We start from the raw sequence: 21196 nt of genomic DNA on the forward strand, positions 1-21196 counted from the left end.
CCCGACCCACGCTCATCCCCAGAATCCACGATTCGCGCAGCCTCCCGCGGCGAGACGTCCCGAACAGCCATGACTCTGTTTATATTCTTTTGTCTCAAAAAAGACGGACAATATACATCGGACGCCCAATGGTTGGTCGTGCTCACCCCGGCGCGGACACAGTTCACGCACGCAAGCTAGTACAATCAGGGTGGGAGTGCCCCTTGTCACCACATTTAGCACAGAAAATAGAGCCAGCAGCCGCAGACCTGCAATTAGATGAAACATGGCCGAAACGCTGACAGTTCGTGCAGCGGCGGACTTTATAGACGTATGGGTTGAGGAATACCCTCTTTCCCATATCAATTGCCGATCGGGGCAGTATTGGTTCTCGAAATTTGACCTCATAAAGTTTAGTAGGAATGAGCTTAATATACTTCCGATTTGCAAGAAACGCGTCGCTGAATCCTCGAACATTCAATTGGAGCCGACCAAGGTTCGGACCAGCCCGGAGGGGGTTTAAGGAATTTTAAAATATCATCCGTAGATTCGTCCTCATCATCAATACCTTTAAGAGTAAAACGAAAAATGACCCTAAACTTCGGGACGTAGGCAAACCAACTGCCCGAGGGGGAGAATTTTATAAGCGATCTTGTTAAATTGGGCGATGAACGAATTCGCCTGCGAACCGATGGGAAAAAGAATAGAGAATCTATTCCTCCCCTTCTGCCTCAAATCATATGCTGATTTAAATTCCGCGGGAACAAGAGAATTTAGTCGCTTACCCAGACCCAAGGGGCTTATGCCCTTGACTGCGCTCTCACCCTCGACAGGCGTGTAGTCCGTATAAACAATAAAAGGACCGCGAGATTTGAGCTGGTATAAATTATCCTCCAGTCGATTGTGACTATGATTACGATACTTAGCAGTCGACGCAGCAGGCGCAGCCGCTCGAGAGTTGTGGCCAGGATCAACAGCCGAAAAGTATCTCTTTTTTCTGACTTGAATGTCAACAGCGGATTCCAGCGGATTAGCACTCGTTCCAAGGCTGCGCTTGCGCACAATCTTCGGTGACGTTGCTGGAGGCGGCGATGTTCTTTGATCCATGATCTCCGATCCTTGATCCAGAGTGTTCGAATTCGGAGTACACTCCACGTCGACAGGTCCGTCATCGTCCGAAACGAGCGACTCATGATTTGGGTGAGAATCGATCGAAATGTCGCACATCGCGTGTCACACAAAGGACGCGTACGCAATGAGATGAGAATGGTAGACAGGCCGGCACGTGCCCGACCTCTGCGTAGGCCGTAAATTCGCTCGCACTCGTAGGCGCGAACGGTCAAAAACGCAAAACAATCGATAAATACTTTAACACTATAAAGATTAGTCCGAAAATACTAGAATATATATCACAGCAAGGCGCAAAGTTACATTGGATAGATGATCACAGAGCGAACACGTGTCAATCCTGCACAATTGCATCGAACAGTTCCCAGCGATTTCATGTTAGTTGACGGACTATAGATCACTACTTGACCGTAGCACCGACGAGATATTCTTAAAGACCAGCAGCCTTACAGGGATTTTTATTATCGACAATTATCGACCGTTCGAATGTACCGAGGGTAACTGTATACTGTATATATTACAATTACCCTCGGTATATTCCAAATGATCGATAATATCAGCGCTCTTACCTCCTTGGAAGGGAGCCCTTTTTACGGTCACGATGTCACGAAACTTTATCCAGAGCTGCTGGTCTTTAAGAATATCTCGTCGGTGACCATAGCTACAAAGTTATCAATTTTTGTGTTTTGCACGTACACATTTAATTAATAATAAATCTGTATCACTGTCATTGTCGTTACTTAACTCACCCGTTCAACCAAATCAAATGTAAACAAACATTGTCATCTCTCACTGGCCACTCGATGACTCGAGTTGTCGCATCGAATCAAGTGACGTCTGGATTTTCTCACATTGGAAACGTTGTATGAAGGATCTTATCTTGAAGATTCATGTATTAACATTTGCAAGACGTTACTTTTCTAAAAATGCTTTGGAAACTGTTTGTTGAAATTAATATACTTGGTATGGTAATTGCAAATATTTTTGTTGCTTCTACGTATAAACATAATGATGACAATTATGAGTGTAAGCTAGGAGCAAAAACACCATACAGGTGTATAGCTAATTACGATGATGCACCATTAAAATATGCAGGTATGCATCAATTATAAATAGATTATAATTAAATTAGAAATAACTATTTGTTATTTTTACGTGATTTAAAGGCTGTATACCTAAAAAGATCTGGTTACTTTTGCGTCATGGGACACGGTACCCAGGCAGCAAGTACATACCTCGTATGATGGACGAATTACCACAATTGCAACATATAATATTGGAGAATTATAAAAATGGCACAACGAGTCTGTCAGCTGACGATGCAGTATTGCTTAAGGAATGGAGATTTCCACTTGTTCCAAGCGACATGATGAAACTAGCAGCGGAAGGAGAAAATGAAATGAATGATCTTGCTGAAAGATACCAAGCAAGGTTCTCATCATTGATGCCAGATACTTATAGCAACCAGACATACAAAGTATGTATGAGAAATAATTTCATCATATTACGTAAGCTTTCTTTGGCGTTATGATTCTTAAGTGGACTGATTGATATGAATGTTTAGTTTAAATTTACCTCCACTCAACGTACAGAAGAGAGTGCAAAACACTTTGCAATCGGTTTATTTGGGTGGCACAATAGCCAGAAGGTCTGGTATCCCAAACCAGTGTATCAAGATCCAGTGATAAGAGTAATCTCATTCGATTTATATTATTTTTACACCCATCATTTTTATCTTCTCTTTTTACTCTGTACTGTTGTATGTTTAGTTTTATAAGGCTTGTCCTCGCTGGCGACAACAAGTTGATAAGAATCCAGACGCGATGTTAGAGAAAAGAAGATTTTTGAATAGCGAGGTTGTTGCAGATATGTTGAATAATATTACAAAACGTATTGCCTACAAAATCAATTATGGTTAGTACATGGTTTTTATAGCGTGTAAACATTAAATATTGTGGTGCTATTATAATCATGTTAAATGTATTATTATGTAATTATAACATGTTTTAGACACTGCACATTTAATGCATACAATGTGCGCGTTTGAAACTGCTTGGAATCAGAGTGAGGTGTCTCCATGGTGTAAAATATTTTCATTAAATGATTTCAGGGTCAGATCCTAGGATTACAATAAAGTAGTAGCTTTTAGTTTTCAAGCTTTCAAGTAGAAGGATTTAATCGTTAAGGATATATTTCAAATTTATCTTTTGTAGGTTTTTGAATATGCTGAAGATCTAGAATTCTATTGGATCGATGGATACGGTTATCGATTAACCTATGAACAAGCATGTCCCGCCTTGAAAGACATGTTTGACTTTTTTACGTACGTTATTGCAATATAAGATTTTATGGATTTTTTATTGTAGAACGATATAAAACATCTGTATTCATTAGTTTCTTACTACTATATTTGAAAAAGTCGACGCTTCCTGTTTATCAAATGAAGAAAAAGTTTATCAATAAATATAAATTACATAATTGATTTATAAACTATATTACACATAGAGTCGTTCGTCGTACATGTCACGCAAAGCACGTTGATAATTTACTAAATATATATTGAATGAATTGAATTTCCTTTACAGATCGAAAGAAGAACAAACGGCAAAAGTCCATTTTACGCATTCTGGCACGGTTCTGAAATTATTAGCTCTACTTGGTGTAGCCAAAGAGGCATATCCTTTGATGCATGACACTTTTGTATTGAACGAGAGAAACGAAAGAGCATGGAGAAGCAGTATTATTGATGCATTTGCATCCAACATAGCATTTGTTTTATACGAGTAAAGTTGTATTTTTCGAAATTATCTAGAATAATGAGATATATTGCTGAGATGTAACGATGATGACCGGCAGAAAATTTCTGAATTGTCTTTTTTCCAGTTGCTCATCGCACGGTCCTAGCATTCTATTTATGCTTCAAGAACGGCCAGTATCTTTGCCGCACTGCCCAAATGGTGCGCCATGTCCAATGTCTATCATGAAAACAGCGTACCCAGATCGTGACGAAGAATGCCAGTTTGATGCCATGTGTCGTATAGAAAACAAGTTACATAATACTGTATCTTTATAGGAAATTCTAAATGTATCTCAAACAATTTCTTATATAATTCTTTCTCGATTATTTTTCCTTGTGTAATCAATGTCTAAATCAAAGAAGACTATCTTCTAACGAATTATTAATACCACTTCTGTCATCTCCGATCATGTCCTGTAATGAAATAAAAAACGAATAGTTTTTAACTCAAGATATATAGACACAGAGTAAGAATTGGTGTTACGATATCCATGTGAGATATTACCTGCAGCACTTCAACCAGTGCTTTTGTCTCATTCAACATCTCTTTACACATACGGTTTTCTTCTTCCAACTGTTCAACGCGTTGTGCAAGTTCTTCCTTTTCTTCTGATAACCTCTTATTTTCCTCTAAAGTCTCCTTAAGCGCTATTCGCCGCTTTTCAGCCACAACTTGCCAGTAATTTTCACTAGGACCAGCTAAATAAATAATCACTTGGATATCAATATTTCAATAGAAAATACTGCGTTACTTTATTTTGTTTTCTCAATTACATACATATATGTGCAAATGTAGAAAAATCGAGAAAAATGATTGTTTTAAATTTACCTGTCGAGATTAAATCATCAGCTTCAATTTTGATCTTCTCTTTTTCTGCAGTCTGAACAGCTTTGCTTTTAGTTGTCACTTTTTTAGGTTTAGGTTTTTCATCTTTTGCTTTTTGGGACACGTTACTAAACATGCATAATTTTCTCTTTCTATATCCACCTATCGTCTATATACCAAAATTGTTGTAACAAATAATCTTTATATAAAATTTACCTTTTTGGTTTTACTGTTTTTGATTCTTTGGTAGATCTGAGCATCCTGTCAGCACCAACCAAAGTTTCTTTATCAGTGGCTGATGGCTGCAATTCATGTAAAGATTTTCTAATCTTGTCCTGTTTTAGTAAAAACAAAGAAAGATTATGCGATAGTTATACTTATTTTCATTAATTTTTAAATGATACTTCATTTTTGTTGATATTTAAATCTATATATTAAGTAAGTCTACACTAATTGCTCAATATATAAATTGTGTGTTATATATTTAAATTACATTGTTTACATATAACTCTAACCATCTTTACAGATATATCATAAAAGGTAATTGTTTCTAAGAATAAATTAATGCTTCATATATAGCAATACTATTTTCTCGTAATTTCTATTGTATATAAATACATTTTGTAATTGAACAAAAAATGACCTTCTATGTACATGCTTTTCTCAAAACAAGTCCGAGTCATATGTATTAAAGATGATATTTTCCATATTTCATACCGAAGAGAAATAATTTGATCAAAATCATTTATAACACGGAACAAAGTTCTATTTTCACAATCATGACCTCTCGAAACAATCAAAGTGAAAAGAAATCAAATATACTAACTCCAGAAGCGGTGAGTGTTTCGGCACGAGTAACCGGTTTCATCCTACAGGCCTTAGAACAACCGAAAAAGATGTGAAAAGTTTCTGTTTTTGACTGGTGCTGAATCGATATGCTGTATGGTTAATGTTTTCTCACTTATAAATCATATGAGAATCGGAATACGGATTAAAAAGAAGACTTCAATTATTCTGATAAACCGACAAAGTTACAAGATCAGCTGTACGAAACGAATTTAAAAACAAAATAATATATAGATGGATAATCAAAGTGAAGATTTTTGTTAGCCAATTTCGCGATTGGCTATGCTTCGAGCGTGATTGGAGTTTAACCAATCGCAAACCGTAATCTCTATAACAGTGTATATATCGGAACGCAGCCAATGAGAATCCGATACACGGAAAGTGTCTAGGGATATTGCAATTGGCAGCCGATCAGCAGTGCTACAGTCGTTCAAATAGAACGGACGATCATAAATCATATAATAACACTGTGAGTGTTAGCATTCGCAAATTCGCGATATCAACAGGGATCAAATGAAACATACCTAATAGAAGCTACGGTTCTAAATGTTATTCCTTGTAGGAACGCTGTTCCGCCGGCGCTAATTGAACGGTGCACTGCGGCAGTCAATATGTGATAATAAATGTTATTTTTGACGAATATCAATCAAAGAGAGAAATATTAAAATATCGAAAAATCGAGGAATGAAATTCAATTTCAATCGTCGAACGAGTGTTGTCGATTTACATGTAGCTCCAACTTTCCAAGTAGTTGCCAAGTGCATCATTTTATTTGTAGTACATCAAACTCGAGTCGTTTATTGGAATACAGTTTCACTTGAAAAGGTAATTTTAGTCGCATGTTTACTTTTACTGATATAACCGGCGGATTGCGGAACTCGGGAGTAAAATACTTGTATACCCAGAGTTCAATAATAATAAAGAGGTTAGTGCACATCTATGCCAGCGTCAAATATTGCTTCTTTAATAGGTTATGCTTTAAGAAATATAAAAATTTGTATTGTTTTCATAGGATTAATAATTTTCTAAACAATGGATAGCTCTCCGCTGCAAAAAGTAGAGCTGCAAACGGATGTTTATATGGTATGCCTGCAGCATGCCTTATCAACAGAAAATTTTGAAGTAATGGGTTTACTCATTGGCAATGTATGTTTAATTGTTAATTTCTCACCTTTCATATATTCCACTAATCGTTTTTTTCTAACTGGATATAGTTATGGAATAGGATCAGCAAAATAGTAATTTTTATTTTAGTTTGCGTGTGGAGTAGCAAAAATATCAGCGGTTATCATTTTGCGACGTTTAGATAAAAAGAAAGATAGGGTAGAAATATCGTCTGAGCAATTACTAAAAGCTGCTACTGAAGCAGAACGACTAACGGTAGAATTAAATCGACCTATGCGCGTCCTTGGATGGTATCATTCACATCCACATATTACAGTTTGTCCATCACACGTCGGTACGTATAACGTGAAGAAGTAACTTAAATACAGTTTTACAAATCTTTCTATCAAATGTTATTTTGCAGATGTTAGAACTCAAGCTACTTATCAAACAATGGATCATAGTTTTGTAGGCTTGATATTTTCAGTATTTTCTGAAGGCAAAGAATCAAAAGTACGTGCGTTTTTCATCTCTTAATCCTTAACCTTAATCTTAACAAACGAGATATGATTCATTCAGTGCGCAAATTCTTTTTCACAGGAACACGAAATCTTTTTAAATTGTTTCCAATCGGATAATGGTGAAGCTACAGAGATACCATTGGAAATAGTACATACTCCGGATATTTCAGATAGATGTTTAAGAGTAAGATTTACTCTTAGATTTTTTTTTTTTTTTCTATTTCTAAGAATTTTCTAAGAAATGACAAATTGTTGTTTACGCAAACATAAATATTACTTTAGACAATGACAGATCTGTCGAAAATTTTGGTACAAGAGGAAGAGGATATGGCCGAAGCTTGTAAAGATCATCCAGATATCCTTGCGAGTATTCACAATAACGCTGGTACGTACAACTGTTTATAAAATATAAATGTTGCAGAACTGCTAAAATACATTTGAATTAATGACAGTATATAAGTGATAAACATTTCACACAAATATAATGTTTTACAGTTAGGACACGTGCGTTAGTCCATATAACGGACATTATTACAAAGCCTTTGATACAAACGTTTGAAAAAAAGATAGCATTGAATAAATTGCGCGCTATGCATCTCCAGAGACAACTCCAAGAGTTACAAAGAATGTCTAATGGATGAAAACTTTTTGGAGGTCATTGTTTCAATCGTGATATAAATAGTGATCACGAATAATTTATGACTATGAACAATTTGTGTTTTTAATAAAACTGTTAAATAATATAAATAAAACATCAAAGATGAAAAGTTTACCGAATTAAAATCAGTTATATTTCCGAATGATTTGTCATAATTTATATTACAATATTATATATGCAAATTACTATCTATATGTTTTAAAACAAAATGTACATACTTGTTTTTTTATGTTATTATTGCAATAAGAAAGATTTGCATACAGTATTTAAAATAATATCTATATTAATAAAAATTTTATTGATACTTTATATACACTTATAGATACTTTTCCTATCCTTGTATCTTTTTCTACTTGGTTTGAAAGGTAAGTATTTATGTATTTAATAACAAAATACTAGCACGGTAATATATTATCAAAATCTTTGTCACGAACAAAGATCTGGCAATAATAATAATTAATATAATTATAAAATATTATAATATCGTGATTATTTACAATATAAATATCCAACTTGCAACCATTTATTAGTAATTTCAATTGTTGCAAATTTTTCATCGCACATTTTAATAAATAAGTAATAAAAACGATTACACATTTTAGTGATTTTTATTTTTTTTTGTCACAAACAAAGATCTGGCAATTGTACAGTTCTATTTACACTACGAGAACAACAGGATATTTAAATAGACTTAAATGTATTCACAACACAGATTCTGCAGAACGAGAAAGATGTATAGGATGAGAGGGACTACGTGCTAACCTTTTGCGAGGCAGCTTTTCAAGTGTAGTTAACAGCTTTGCGAAGTCTGGACGATTTTCTGTGCGATATGACCAACAATGCATCAAAATGTCCTAGAAAAGATTATCAAATTGTAATTTTCGCAAATAGTGTACCAAAGTTGTAGTAATTATATTTTTAGTTGTAGAGGTATATACCTTTACATCACGGGAGGCTTGCAAATTTGCTAAAGGTTGTTTCATCCCTTTCCCGACTTGCCAAATGATAGCTTCAGGAGGTTGGCCTTTAAACGGCCATTCACCACATAATAATTCGTACCAGACAGTACTATCGAAAAAAAGGATCGTTTTAAAAACTTTTACTTCTCACCACTTCTACCGTTAATAGTTTTTAAATATATTAATTATTTTAATCGTTTTAATCGTTAAAATTGCTGCCTGCCTCTCCCTCTTGCTTTTTTATTATAAAATAAAATATTTCATATAAATCAATAAAGTAATTTTTATCTTACAATTAGTTGCTTTATATAAATATAGCAATAAAGACATTTTGCGAGTACATTTCCTGCTGTATAATGTATTATATGAAAAGGTTTTAAGGTACATGTCATATTACTAACCCAAATGCATAAACATCAGAAGCAGCTGTAAATGGTAACTCTTCTTGATCTCGGTTCTGTTGCGGTCTCAATCGTCGAACGATTTCGGGTGCTAAGTAACACAACCAGCCTGGTGGTATGCTCAAACCATTTCCTTTTCTACATACATGCACATGAGGATGTTAAAAGTATAGAATAATACAAAAATGGTAAATAGAATATAAACCTACCTATTTCCATAACACAACTTGGTAACGCTGAACAAACCAAAGTCTGTTATTACAACTTTGCCATTTTCTAAAAATATGTTTTTGCTCTTCAGATCCTTGTGTACTATTCCGCGAGCATGAAGATATCCCATACCCTATATAGTGTCGTATATATCGACATGTTACACATAATAATAATAAAATGTTAGAGTTTATTAAATTTAAATTATTGATAATGAGTTAAAAATTACAAATTACTTGTACTAATTCTCTGCATACCTGCGAAATCTGTTGAGCTATAATAGTAGTTTTATTCATATTAAATTTATCTTTTCGTAAATGAATATGAGTATAAAGGGTCATGCCTTTACTCATACTAGTCACTATAGCTAATCGAGGAGGTTTCATACAAGCTCCCATAAATAAAACCAAATTTTCGTGTCGAGTTTTCCGGAAAGTGGCTACCTAATTGAGATGAAATATATCTGTTAATAATTGTTTTATTACTAACTTGAGGTAATTAACATAATTCTTCTTTGCATGCATTCTTACCTCTAACTTGAATGCTTCTAATGTTTTATCATCGTCCAAATAATAATCCATGTTCAAGACTTTAATTGCGACATCTCCATGCCAATTACCTCTGTACACCGTACCGAATCGTCCTGTTCCAATTGGTTCGCCGATTTTTAATTCATCGTATGGAATGTCCCACTCTCGCATCGACAACTGCATCGACAATCGACAAATGAGATCGTAAAATGAGATCTATAGCCGCGTAAGATGTAATAGAGAAAAGCTATAAATAAATATCTTTTGGTAAGATTAAATACGCACGCTACTTTGTCGAGGCCAACGACCATCTCCAGGTTCGCCATCAGAAACTTGAGAATCTTGAGAATCAACTCTGACGGGTGTCTTTTCTGAATCTGTGCTGACACTACCAGATCCCGAAACGCTTACCGTTCTATCACTATCACTCGATATGGTCGTGCCTTCGAGTTTGTGTGCTTCCAATGTTGCTCCTTTCTCATTTAGTACATCTAGAAGTAAGATATAAAAATGATGATATTTGATATCAAAGATAAATCAGAGTGCGACAAATATCTCTACCTGGAAAATGAAACTGCTGCTTGACAGGAGCTTGTGGAGTCTGGCTAGTAGTAGCAGGTAACAATGCTGGACTAGAAGGTGTTGAGCTATTACAGCTCGAAGTATTTGAACTAGAATCTGCGCCCTATAAATGTAAATTATATATATATATATATGTTTTATAATAGTAGAGATTTATAAATATACATATACACATTATCAAAATGGAAAATTTGTACACATTTTAGCTGTGAAGAATACTTTGGAAAGAAAAAACAAGAATGTTATAAGAGAAAATAGACATTTTATCTGTGAAAAAAGGATACGATAATTTTTCGCAGAGTTATTGTCATTCAACTTTCGCCAATTTTTCTCTATTTTCCTATCCTATATTTTTTTTTCACAGTGTAAAATATATAATAAAACAGCTTGAAAAAAATTTGCTAAAGAATACCGATATGTGGATCGTAACATACCTGAAAAGGTATATTCATAGCGGAGTGTGCATGCGATCGTTTCCGATCTCGTCGAGTTAAAGAAGCTAATAAATTTGAGTTATGATGATTTGGAGACATTATGCCAGGTTTACTTAATATTGGAGAAACATTTATCATACCTGTAATATTTATAGTTGTTTTAATTTAATCATTCGTTTTGAAATGAAATGACGTTTTATATAAAACGTCGTCTTTAATGATTATAATATAGCAAAAGCTTACACTTGGTCAACTCTGTATTAAAGTTGCAAAGTTTGTACGCACCATCACCTTGTACACTTCGTTTAAACTCATCAAAGAGTTCTTGAGGTAGGCCACATGAAGGGGGTACTTTGGGTTCGCATTCTCGGTGGCACTTATATTTACATTCTTTGCATTTTAAAGTAGTGCCCATGAACATTTGCTTGTCGCAATAATCACACGTTGTCACCATAAAAATGTTAAAAGTTTTAGTAAAGCGATGAGCAATTATGTGACCCATGCCCCGGGTCACAGTCGGAGTACGTGGAGATTTTGGCACTTGGAGACTCGTTACTAAGGAAGCAGAATGGAGAAGAAAAATATTCAATTGTAATAATTTACTGTGGCGTATAACGCGAATGCTAAAATGTGACTTTTTTTTCTTCTTCCCGTATACCTGTTCCCTTAAAGCTGTTGTCGTCACTTTCCGCATTGGAGTAAGGTGGTGATTTAACAGGGCTATTACTATTTGGCAAAAGACTTTCTCCTTTTCCGGAGTCCGTTGTACTACAGTACGAACTTGATTCTGTTGGTAGACGATTTCTTTTTCCTACATGACAGTCATTGCCAGAACTAAAAAGAATGTAATTAGATTGGACATAAAAATATTTCATTAAAATTAATCTCGGTAAAATTAACAGAGAGAAATTCTGATAGATATTAATACTAAATTAATGTCTAAACTATATTAAACAGATTAATTGTATATCTTAAATGTTACCTAGATGATGTATCTTCGTTATCAAGATGCGTTATATTTTCAAGGCGATTTGCTAATTGCGATTCATGAGATTTTGACTTAGTTAATGGAAACACTTCAGGTTGCGATGTGCTGTTTTGCACACCAATGTGATTCTTCTTATATGGAGGAGGAGTTGTTGGAAATTTAATTCCTGTAATCGAGAACAATATTTGTATAGAATAAATAAATATTAATAATGCTTCAATCTTGTATGTTGGGGAACGTTGTACATCTTAATTATACATCTACATGTTTAGTAAAATTTATATTTGAAATGATGAAGATAATGAGATATTAAAAGAAAATATCTTTTACTTAATACTTACCACATCCTTGCCTTAATAATAGAGGAGTACACGGAGGACTAGTTGACGTCAAGGATGTTACAGAAGAAGCTTGTGCTAATATATCACTGTTTAGATTGTTGTTATTATGATATGGAATGCTATCTTCCGATGGAACGGAACATCGCGTAGGACGAGATCGAATGGGTCTAGGGGAGGCTCCCGTACGTAAATGATGTCTATCCCAAGAATCCCAATACAAATTCATATCACTGTTATCCATATCTCCTCTTGCAAGAACATCTAATAACAGCAAAATATGTAATGTTATACATTTATATGAATAAAAATGAAAATGTATACATTCTTCTTTTGACTCGCTCCAAAATTAAACAACGTAGTTAAGTTTTTTTCACCCATGTAACGTCGTAAATTATGCAGCGCTCTGCAGAGTCGACGGTGTTCTTCCTCATGTCGCACATTATTCTCCCCCAACATGCTACCTAACTCATGCTCGGATTTTTCTTTTAAAGCCTCAAGGGAATTAGCTTTGGAACAAACCATCTGAAAAATTACAACAAAGTGTTGAGATTATTAAAGAAAGAGAAACAATAAAATTTTATCTTTCTGAATAATCTGAAATAGAAATATACATTAAGCTGTAATGCAAACAAGTTATAAAGAGTTTGTTTATGTTTCTATGTATATGTTGTTACCTGAATCGATTCTTGGGTCAGACCAACAACTCTTAACCATTGTTGCAACGATGGATATTGTCTCATCTCTGTTGGTAATGAATCAGCCAATTTAGCTTTTGTCACAAGTTGCTTAGAATACAACTTTATTAATTTGCCCTATAAATAGTATTTCTCTCTCAGAATATAAATAAATATAGATTAATTAAAATCTTATAGTATAATTATCTTGTTATAAATATACATATATACAATACAAAGGAATAGTTTTATCAAAGTTTGTTTTGATTATATGTATACATTGATTGATTACTCTCAATATTGGTAGCACTCATTTTATCTTTATCATTTGGTAAACAAAAAGAACAGAATGATTTTGCAGTATTGGCAGTAAGTAACAAAACATAGCGGTAATATTCATTTAATGATTTCAAAGTTACTACAAAATGCTTATGTGCAAACTGCATTGATTATCATATTAGCTTCTAAACTATAGCATTAGTTTTCAACAAGTTATATACGTTTTAACTGATTTTTCATACAGATTATCATACAGAAGTATACATATAGTATCGTAATTATATATTATAAATTTATCTCCTAAAAATTATAGATATACTTTAAGCAATTTTATCTGCCTTTTAATAAAATAGTAAAGCAAATTATGACTACAAACTGGAAAATGCATGAAAGTATTTCATAAATAAAACACAGCAATTCATGTTATCACATCAAAGCGTAAACTGCATGATGAGATTCCCACTTGAGGATGGGACAATTTGGAGAGGAAAGTGTTAGAAGACCATAAACAAGACACAAAGTGTGATTTTTTAATAATTGACAACGTGATGCAACAGTAAGGATCGCAGCACGACAACGACGACAGTGATGATGATACCGAAGACAAGGATCACGAGTTTAGTCAGGACAGTTGTGCTTGGATTTTCGCGCGCGCGTGCTGCGAAAGATTATTTTTGTGTCAACTTGAGACATGATTTACCTCGAGCGTCCTTATCTCCTGCTGGGTGAGCTCCGCGCTGGTTGAGCACTGGGTTCGTAGACCCTCGAGTCGATCGGCGGAGATGTCGATCATAGACTGCACGACCTCCAAAGCACGTCGTATCTCGTGCTCCGCATCCTCGCTGTCCGCCATCCCTCGTGCAACGATCGGCTCAACGCGCGGATCCTCACCAAACCAGGAAGACGAGCCCTTACTTGACGGGCATAATGCTAATCACGCAGAACTTCTCTATCGAGACGCGATGTTATCACTACTGAATCTCCGTGATCTCCGAGTAACCAAACCACTTATCAACATTGACAACCATCTTGGCCGCCTATCGGTGACGTCAATCGGCGCTGCCCGGCGCGGCGATTCGGGAACACGGGATTCGGGAACTCGACGCGTTCATCCGCGTAACTTTTCCTTGGCGTTCGTGAAGGCAGCTCTTTTTACACTTCACCTTGCAAATCACTCCTAAAGCCTCGAGTCCACGATGCTAGAAATCGGTCCGAGAATCCGAGAAATGTGTGCTTTTCCATGAAAGCTACGAGTTGATTGGCTACATAATATTTACTTTATTTTAATGAACGCAGAGAATATAATATAATATAAATCTGTAGAAAAGACAGTTAAAAAAATGATTTGCTAGTTGTAAAATCCACGGATTCATCATAATCATAAGATTTGAATTTTCGCGACAAGTTTCCTTTGTTGTATTTCGTTACTCATTGGAAAACCAGTATACGTGTACCCCTCAGAGATGCCGCGTGCTCAATGGCCAATAATCGCTTCGCCTAATGTCATGTATTTTACTGTCAAAATTTCATATCGTATGTTCGACTTGTGGTACTTGTTAAATTGTTATGTGTGAATATCGTGTTGTATATGTTAATGTCAATCAGATCTCGTAGAAATGGTGAATGTAGACGCCATACGAAAGAATTATCCATTGCATTGGCTCGTCTGGCATAACAGCTATGTAGAACTCGACAAGGAACTATCTACAAATCAGGTTTGCGTAGACCTGCTGTTTAACAGGCTTATCTCATTCGATATTTATCGGACTTTTCATACGGACGAAGTAGGACACTGGTTTAATATCAGATATTTTCACGTACTTAAATTATAATCGTAATTCTCCGTGTTAACAAATTTCGGTTACCAGCAATAATTATCGTGTCATCTTAAATAATTTTAAATTTCTTCAAAGTAGATAAGAAGGCAGTGCGATTATTCGTCTGATTCAATGATGATTCGTCATTTCAAAGTACTCTTGATATACTATTTGCACAAGTATGTGACATAACAATTTTTTTATATATAAGTTTTTTTCTAAGTTTTTTTAGTTTTACTTTTTTTAGAATCTATTAACTGGCATCATCTAGTCATATAGTTACGTGTGTTTAACGATATATTTTATATTCCGTGTCTTGATTTTATTTATAATAATTCTATATCTTATCTCGTGTATATTATAAAAATTAATATTTTCGTTTTTTACATAAATGAGATCAGTTTTATTTAAACAATAATTAATTATAATATCAAATGGAATATCAATATCAAATTTATGATTTATTAATTTATATGTATAATGCAAAGAATTATATTAAATAAAAAATATGAAGCGTGAAGCCCCTCTCATGAGAAAGAAACCTTAGATATGTAATGTGACTTGTGACTTTTGACATTATATTACCGAAGCATAACATCTTTGTAACGTGGTATATATATTGATATATAATTAATACGTTTGTGTTAGTCTTTTTTGCCTTACCATCATTCTTTCCATCGTTACGTAAACCAAAGTTTACTATTGAATTTCTGTGTTTGGATAAATAACCACTAAATAAGCATCAGTTATTCAGTTTTGCTTTAATCTGCAGCATGAATATTACTCATTATATTGTAAGGCAAACAATTAATTTTTCCTTCCAACAACAAATGTGAAATGAGAATTTTACGAAATTATTTAAAAATTATATATAAATACAATAATTATTTGAAAAATATCGATAAATATGTTTCACACATACAAATACCACGTACAAATTTATTTATATATATAAATTTTTGTGTAATTATATAAATACGTAATATTAGATATTATATAGTCCATTTAACATGTAATATTTAAACATTATTATAGCATGATATAGAAAAACATGACAATCGAGGAAGGACACCGCTGATGCTAGCTGTAACTCTAGGTCATACAAATTCCGCTATAGTACTAATAGAACATGAAGCGAACGTTAATACTGAAAATACTCAAGGATGGAGTGGTAATTTGTCTTTATACTTTATTTGTCTATTACAGAACATTTTCTGTTTTTAACAAATCTATTTATTTTACCTTTTTACTTTGAATACATAAGCAGTTAATCTGATCTTTCTTGATGTAGTGGTCCAAGAAGCAGTTGGCACAGGAAATCCCGAATTGTTACAATTGGTACTTGCTAGGAGAGATTATCAGAGATACTGTAATCGAGTAGCTGGAATACCAGAATTACTTCATAAGCTCAAGCAGGTTAATTACATCACAGCATTTATAATATATACATTAAAAATACAATTAATTAAATAAAGTCAGTTTTTTTAATCATTAGTTCAATATGCATGCGCGCACGTGCATGCACAGTAAGTAAAACATACTATTTATTTTATTGAAAGAATAATTCTTTTCAGTAAATTTCAAGAAAACACTGTTTTAAACTAATATTGTGCTTCTTATATTAAGTATTATGTAATGTGATATATAACAAAATTTGTTTTTTTAGGCACCTGATTTTTACGTAGAAATGAAATGGGAATTTACAAGTTGGGGTAAGGATCAAAAATTTAATTAATATCCACATTTAATTGTGCGAATCTGCTGTGTCATGGCTTTAATTTAATTTAGTTTAATTCAAGTGTGAATCTGAATTTAATCTCGACTTTAATATATACTTTGATTTTCGTTTTATAACACGTATAATCGTTATTTCTGTGAATTAGTTCCTCTCGCATCCCGGATGTGCCCAAGTGATACCTATAAGGTCTATAAGCAAGGGAGTAACGTGAGGATTGATACTACTTTATTAGGCTTTGACCATGCAAATTGGCAACGCGGCAATCGTAGTTACGTCTTCAAAGGACAAAGTAAGTACAGCTTAATGCATTAATACCTGCATTAATGCATGATATATCTTTCCTGTAACCGTATATCTATTTAAGTTGCAAAATTCATTATTATGTTCTGGGGATGCTACTTAATTATTTGTTTGTACTAAATTCTATATGTTACTGCAAGCTGCATCAAATTCGCCTGTGGCAATCAGATGTGAACGCAGTTATGTGTTCAGTGTGGATGGTTATCACACAGGTGATATAATTCTAATTGTAATGTGTATTTTCTGCGAATCGAATTGCTAAAATTTTAGTATTGACACTTTGGTGGTACGCATGCACGAGTCCTTCTTTGCAGATTTCTTCTAATGTTAACGCCAGCCAAGTCAATTTTCCTTATTTCTCTTTTTTCTGTTTATTCCTCTAAAATATTTTATAGATATTTATGTAATATATAATAAACAGAAAAAAGAGAAATAAGGAAGATATGAGATATTATTTTTTATAGATGATGGAGCAACAATGATGGAAGTGGATCACGAAACAAAGAAAGTCTACGTCGAGCATATAAAACTTCTAGGAGACGATAATGTACAATTAATGGAGCCATCTGAGGAAGGTGTGATAGCTCGACTTACCAATCCCATAGTTACGACGTATATAGACACGGATAAAATTAGTTTTGAACGGTAATTATTCATTATAGCATATATGTATATGGCAATGATATATAAATAAAATAATCATGTTTTGTACTTGTTTCAATATTACTTATGCTGAATTAGGAATAAAGCAGGTCTATGGGGATGGCGTTCTGATAAAAGTGAGGTAGTAAACGGTCACGAATGTAAAGTTTTTAGCGCGAGCAATGTAGAATTAATAACGAAAACCCGGCTGGAGCACTTATCTGAAGCTGATAAGGCAAGGGCGCGAACCCCAAGGACACCTTTACAATCATTTCTTGGTATTACGGAACAGCAGCAAGAAAGTAGCAGCGCTGTCGCTACCAGTGTAACTTGTTTTTCAATAATAATTAATTTTTGTGTAATTATACATTCATAAAATACTAGAAACATTTGTTGTATATTTCAGGAAGAATTCAATAATATAGGTAATCCCTCCAATATTACTGCTGAGGAATACTTTGATCCAAATGTCGATTTAAATGGACGGGACATAGGTAGACCGAAAGAAGTTAATACAAAAATACAAAAGTTTAAGGTACAGATATCGATTGATGGAATTTGTTATACGTAATATAACGGTAAAAGGCTGATTATATTTATGATATTGCATTAATTAAAATAACTTTTGTTCAGGCAACTTTATGGTTGAGTGAAGATTATCCGTTAAGTTTACAAGAACAAATTATGCCAATCGTAGATTTGATGGCTATATCTAGTTCACATTTTGCCAAATTAAAAGATTTTATACAAATGCAACTTCCAGCTGGTTTTCCTGTTAAAATTGGTACGATCGTGTTTCTAAATATATTAGATACGTGCCATATGTACAATATATATATATATATACCGAGTATGCTACAACTTGATCTTTCCTTAGAAATTCCATTGTTCCACATTCTCAATGCAAGAATAACGTTTGGAAATATATTTGGTTTGGATCAAGGAGTACCGCATGTGGGTCATTTACAAGAAACTAATCGTGTAACTTGCTTAGTCGATGATATTTGTTTCGAAGCACCAAGTGGATATGTCAAATTAGGTAAAATGCTTATTTTTCTTTTTTACGTTTATGCATATATTAATATATAATGTCGATTTGTTGAATACATAACGCTGCTTGAATATAGGTGCGGAAGTTAGGACACAATTTAGCATTGAAGAAGAAGACGACTTGTTACAATTTGCAATTCAGCAAAGTCTTTTAGAAGCTGGGAGTGAACGTGATGAGGTATTTTGTTCTATACAGAACATGTATATGTATATTCATATTTCCTGCGTTTTCAAATAAGTAAGAAATAATATAGAATTTTGTAAAGGTTGATATATGGGAAGCTTTAAGGGCACAAAAGCCATCTAGGCCAACTACGCCTAACATGACTACTGAAGAAGAAAGACAGCTTCAAAGGTACCTAATAAATACATGCTAAAGAGAATGTTACTAAATGTTTTATCTTTAGTTAATTTCGTTGATTCAATTTTATAATTAATTTTGCATGTGTGTATTTTGTGCTACGATTCACGTTCAGGCAGGTGGGTAATGTTGTTAACTTTAGGAAAGTAGTAGTATTTTCTTAAAATTATTTATAATACTTGAATTGATATAAAGACGCTTTGATTATTTAAATTATAATTATAAAGCATTTTTGAAAAAAAAACTTGGAGAGTTGCCGTAAACAAATCTTATCTGAAAATATTTAAATCACGCTTTTTAAATAATCTATTTTGTTTGTTTTTTTTTTTAATTCAGAGCGATTCAAGCTAGTTTGGTATTGTATCAAGAAACTGCAGCCGGATCTGCTGAAGGTACGGCAAATTCAGCTGTTATAAATGAGAATGAGGATAGCGATTCTCTCGAGAGTACGGCGGAACAACTGAGACTAGCGCTAAAACTTTCCGAGCAACAACAAATAGAAGAGGAGCAACGCCGATTGTTGGAAGAAGAAACGTTCCGTCAAGTGCTGGAGTTGTCCTTGACGGACAAATGAACTTCCCAAATGTGCAATAGTGAGAAAAACAAGCTAATTAAGAATATACTTCCAAAAACGTGAGATATCTTCCAGTCTCATTAAAACGAGACTGATTAAATAATATAAAATAAAAAGAAAGAAAAAATCATTTCCTACAATTTATAGATTGCAAAGTGCATTAAGGAATAATAATGTTGCTTACATTGCAATGAACGTTCGTGATTCGTTATGGAAATATAACTTACATAAATGCAAGCGGAAATAAAAATAATATAGCATTAGTTAATCAAGAGTGAATAATTTAAATTATTGATTTCGTAATGACATTTTATATGAGACAAAACTCAATAATGTAGACGTTTCAGCAAGCATGTAAGGAAGTCTTGAAAATTACAATCGCTCTTAAAGAAAGGTGCAATCACAATCGACAAACAAGTAAATAATATTTGTATAAACTCTATTAAGTGAAAGTAAATAATGTGTGTAAGTTACGATTGTTAATATCTAGAATAAAAGGCGTGTAATTCTCAAGCTTTCAAGAATTATTCGTTCGGTCTTCTTCCTCCTCAGTTTTATTCTTATTTTAATTATATATTTCAAAAAATTTTTTATAATTGCACCATTATTAAGAATTATAATCAGAATATAAAAGAGATATCATGATTCAAATCAAACATTTTTATAGAGATTTCTCTCATTCCTGTAGTAACAACCTAATTCTATATTTGAAAGCACGATGATGAATTATGAGAATTTGAGAACTGTATATGACTATATAACAGCATTTATAAGTGCATTTATCCTGTTTTAAAGCTTGTCGTAAAGAATAAATTGAGGACGTATGATTAACGGTAATATTTATTACATCGACTTAAAGTATTGATACAAATAAAAGAGTAAATTTCTTATTTTTATATGTTGTTTTGTTAGTACACGCTATTGAAGGATTATGTGTGTATACAGAGTATTCCAGGGCTGGTGGTATAAACTGGAGATAATTTTACATAAAAAATAAGTCGAAAAATGTAGAATAAAATTTTTTTATACGAGACCTTATTTTTCAGAAAAACGACTTTGCATACTCGCAAGATATGCGTTTACTTGACTATGTTTGATATCAACGATGCTTACTATGTTATTTTTGCATGCATTTGTGCTTATAAACCCTTAATTGCCAATGTCAAAAGAATACTTGGAGAATATTGGTGGCTATAATTGGTGCTCTTTTTATTAAATGTGTAGGAATATTTTCTGACATGTTTTGTGTTTTTAAGTTTCCAAAGACTAAACTGATTTTTTCTTTCAATTATATGACACTTCTAATACTAATACTATCACGATATATAATAGATTTACCATAATCAAACGTAAATAAAAATCTAGTGGTATCAGGTTCACGGATCATTAAGCTGTTTTTCTATCAATCAATCCAATATTGATACGGTTCATTTAAGAAAGTTTTCACTGCACGACTG

General features: G+C 33.5%; 5 protein-coding genes across 11 annotated transcripts; 3 read left to right on the forward strand and 2 right to left on the reverse strand.

Annotated features, from left to right (window-relative positions):
- The first annotated feature begins 1798 nt into the window (after positions 1-1798).
- Positions 1799-4217, forward strand: LOC105284872 (multiple inositol polyphosphate phosphatase 1). The gene is made up of 8 exons (XM_011348682.3): positions 1799-2202; positions 2274-2584; positions 2672-2797; positions 2877-3021; positions 3118-3218; positions 3321-3430; positions 3693-3890; positions 3991-4217. Exons 1-8 carry the CDS (start codon positions 2034-2036, stop codon positions 4178-4180), a joined length of 1350 nt encoding a protein of 449 aa, XP_011346984.1. The 5' UTR covers positions 1799-2033; the 3' UTR covers positions 4181-4217.
- On the reverse strand, positions 3902-5829 carry LOC105284873 (geminin). Its single transcript, XM_011348684.3, has 5 exons — positions 5557-5829; positions 4947-5065; positions 4734-4858; positions 4410-4603; positions 3902-4318 (listed from the first exon to the last, which is right to left on the reverse strand). Exons 1-5 carry the CDS (start codon positions 5596-5598, stop codon positions 4259-4261), a joined length of 540 nt encoding a protein of 179 aa, XP_011346986.1. The 5' UTR covers positions 5599-5829; the 3' UTR covers positions 3902-4258.
- A 268-nt stretch (positions 5830-6097) lies between these two features.
- On the forward strand, positions 6098-7975 carry LOC105284871 (lys-63-specific deubiquitinase BRCC36). Its single transcript, XM_011348681.3, has 7 exons — positions 6098-6501; positions 6589-6722; positions 6831-7035; positions 7105-7193; positions 7281-7385; positions 7484-7586; positions 7697-7975. Exons 2-7 carry the CDS (start codon positions 6609-6611, stop codon positions 7840-7842), a joined length of 762 nt encoding a protein of 253 aa, XP_011346983.1. The 5' UTR covers positions 6098-6501; positions 6589-6608; the 3' UTR covers positions 7843-7975.
- Positions 7976-8448: 473 nt separating this feature from the next.
- On the reverse strand, positions 8449-14321 carry LOC105284870 (kinase suppressor of Ras 2). Of its 2 annotated transcripts, none has more exons than XM_011348679.3 (16): positions 13958-14321; positions 12979-13116; positions 12679-12826; positions 12305-12565; positions 11958-12129; positions 11634-11809; positions 11219-11530; positions 10976-11115; positions 10521-10644; positions 10245-10450; positions 9960-10136; positions 9687-9872; positions 9429-9562; positions 9220-9357; positions 8798-8927; positions 8449-8713 (listed from the first exon to the last, which is right to left on the reverse strand). In XM_011348679.3, the coding sequence occupies exons 1-16, from the start codon at positions 14108-14110 to the stop codon at positions 8561-8563; spliced, it is 2748 nt and encodes a 915-aa protein (XP_011346981.1). In that variant the 5' UTR covers positions 14111-14321; the 3' UTR covers positions 8449-8560. The 2 variants fall into 2 exon arrangements, with proteins under 2 accessions (XP_011346981.1, XP_011346982.1); XM_011348680.3 differs by having other exon boundaries at positions 11261-11530; positions 13958-14110.
- A 381-nt stretch (positions 14322-14702) lies between these two features.
- On the forward strand, positions 14703-20566 carry LOC105284869 (ankyrin repeat domain-containing protein 13D). 6 transcript variants are annotated; one of them, XM_011348677.2, is made up of 15 exons: positions 14703-14972; positions 15171-15253; positions 16110-16245; positions 16366-16490; positions 16741-16786; positions 16958-17101; positions 17253-17324; positions 17577-17757; positions 17854-18079; positions 18161-18289; positions 18388-18538; positions 18632-18793; positions 18882-18982; positions 19059-19159; positions 19502-20566. In XM_011348677.2, the coding sequence occupies exons 3-15, from the start codon at positions 16152-16154 to the stop codon at positions 19737-19739; spliced, it is 1770 nt and encodes a 589-aa protein (XP_011346979.1). In that variant the 5' UTR covers positions 14703-14972; positions 15171-15253; positions 16110-16151; the 3' UTR covers positions 19740-20566. The 6 variants fall into 6 exon arrangements, with proteins under 6 accessions (XP_011346979.1, XP_011346973.1, XP_011346976.1 ...); XM_011348678.2 differs by having other exon boundaries at positions 14847-14972; positions 15174-15253; XM_011348671.3 differs by lacking the exon at positions 15171-15253 and having other exon boundaries at positions 14704-14972.
- Positions 20567-21196: the final 630 nt, after the last annotated feature.

The sequence above is a fragment of the Ooceraea biroi genome, chromosome 8 (genome assembly GCF_003672135.1).
Source record: "Ooceraea biroi isolate clonal line C1 chromosome 8, Obir_v5.4, whole genome shotgun sequence".
Lineage (NCBI taxonomy): Eukaryota > Metazoa > Arthropoda > Insecta > Hymenoptera > Formicidae > Ooceraea > Ooceraea biroi.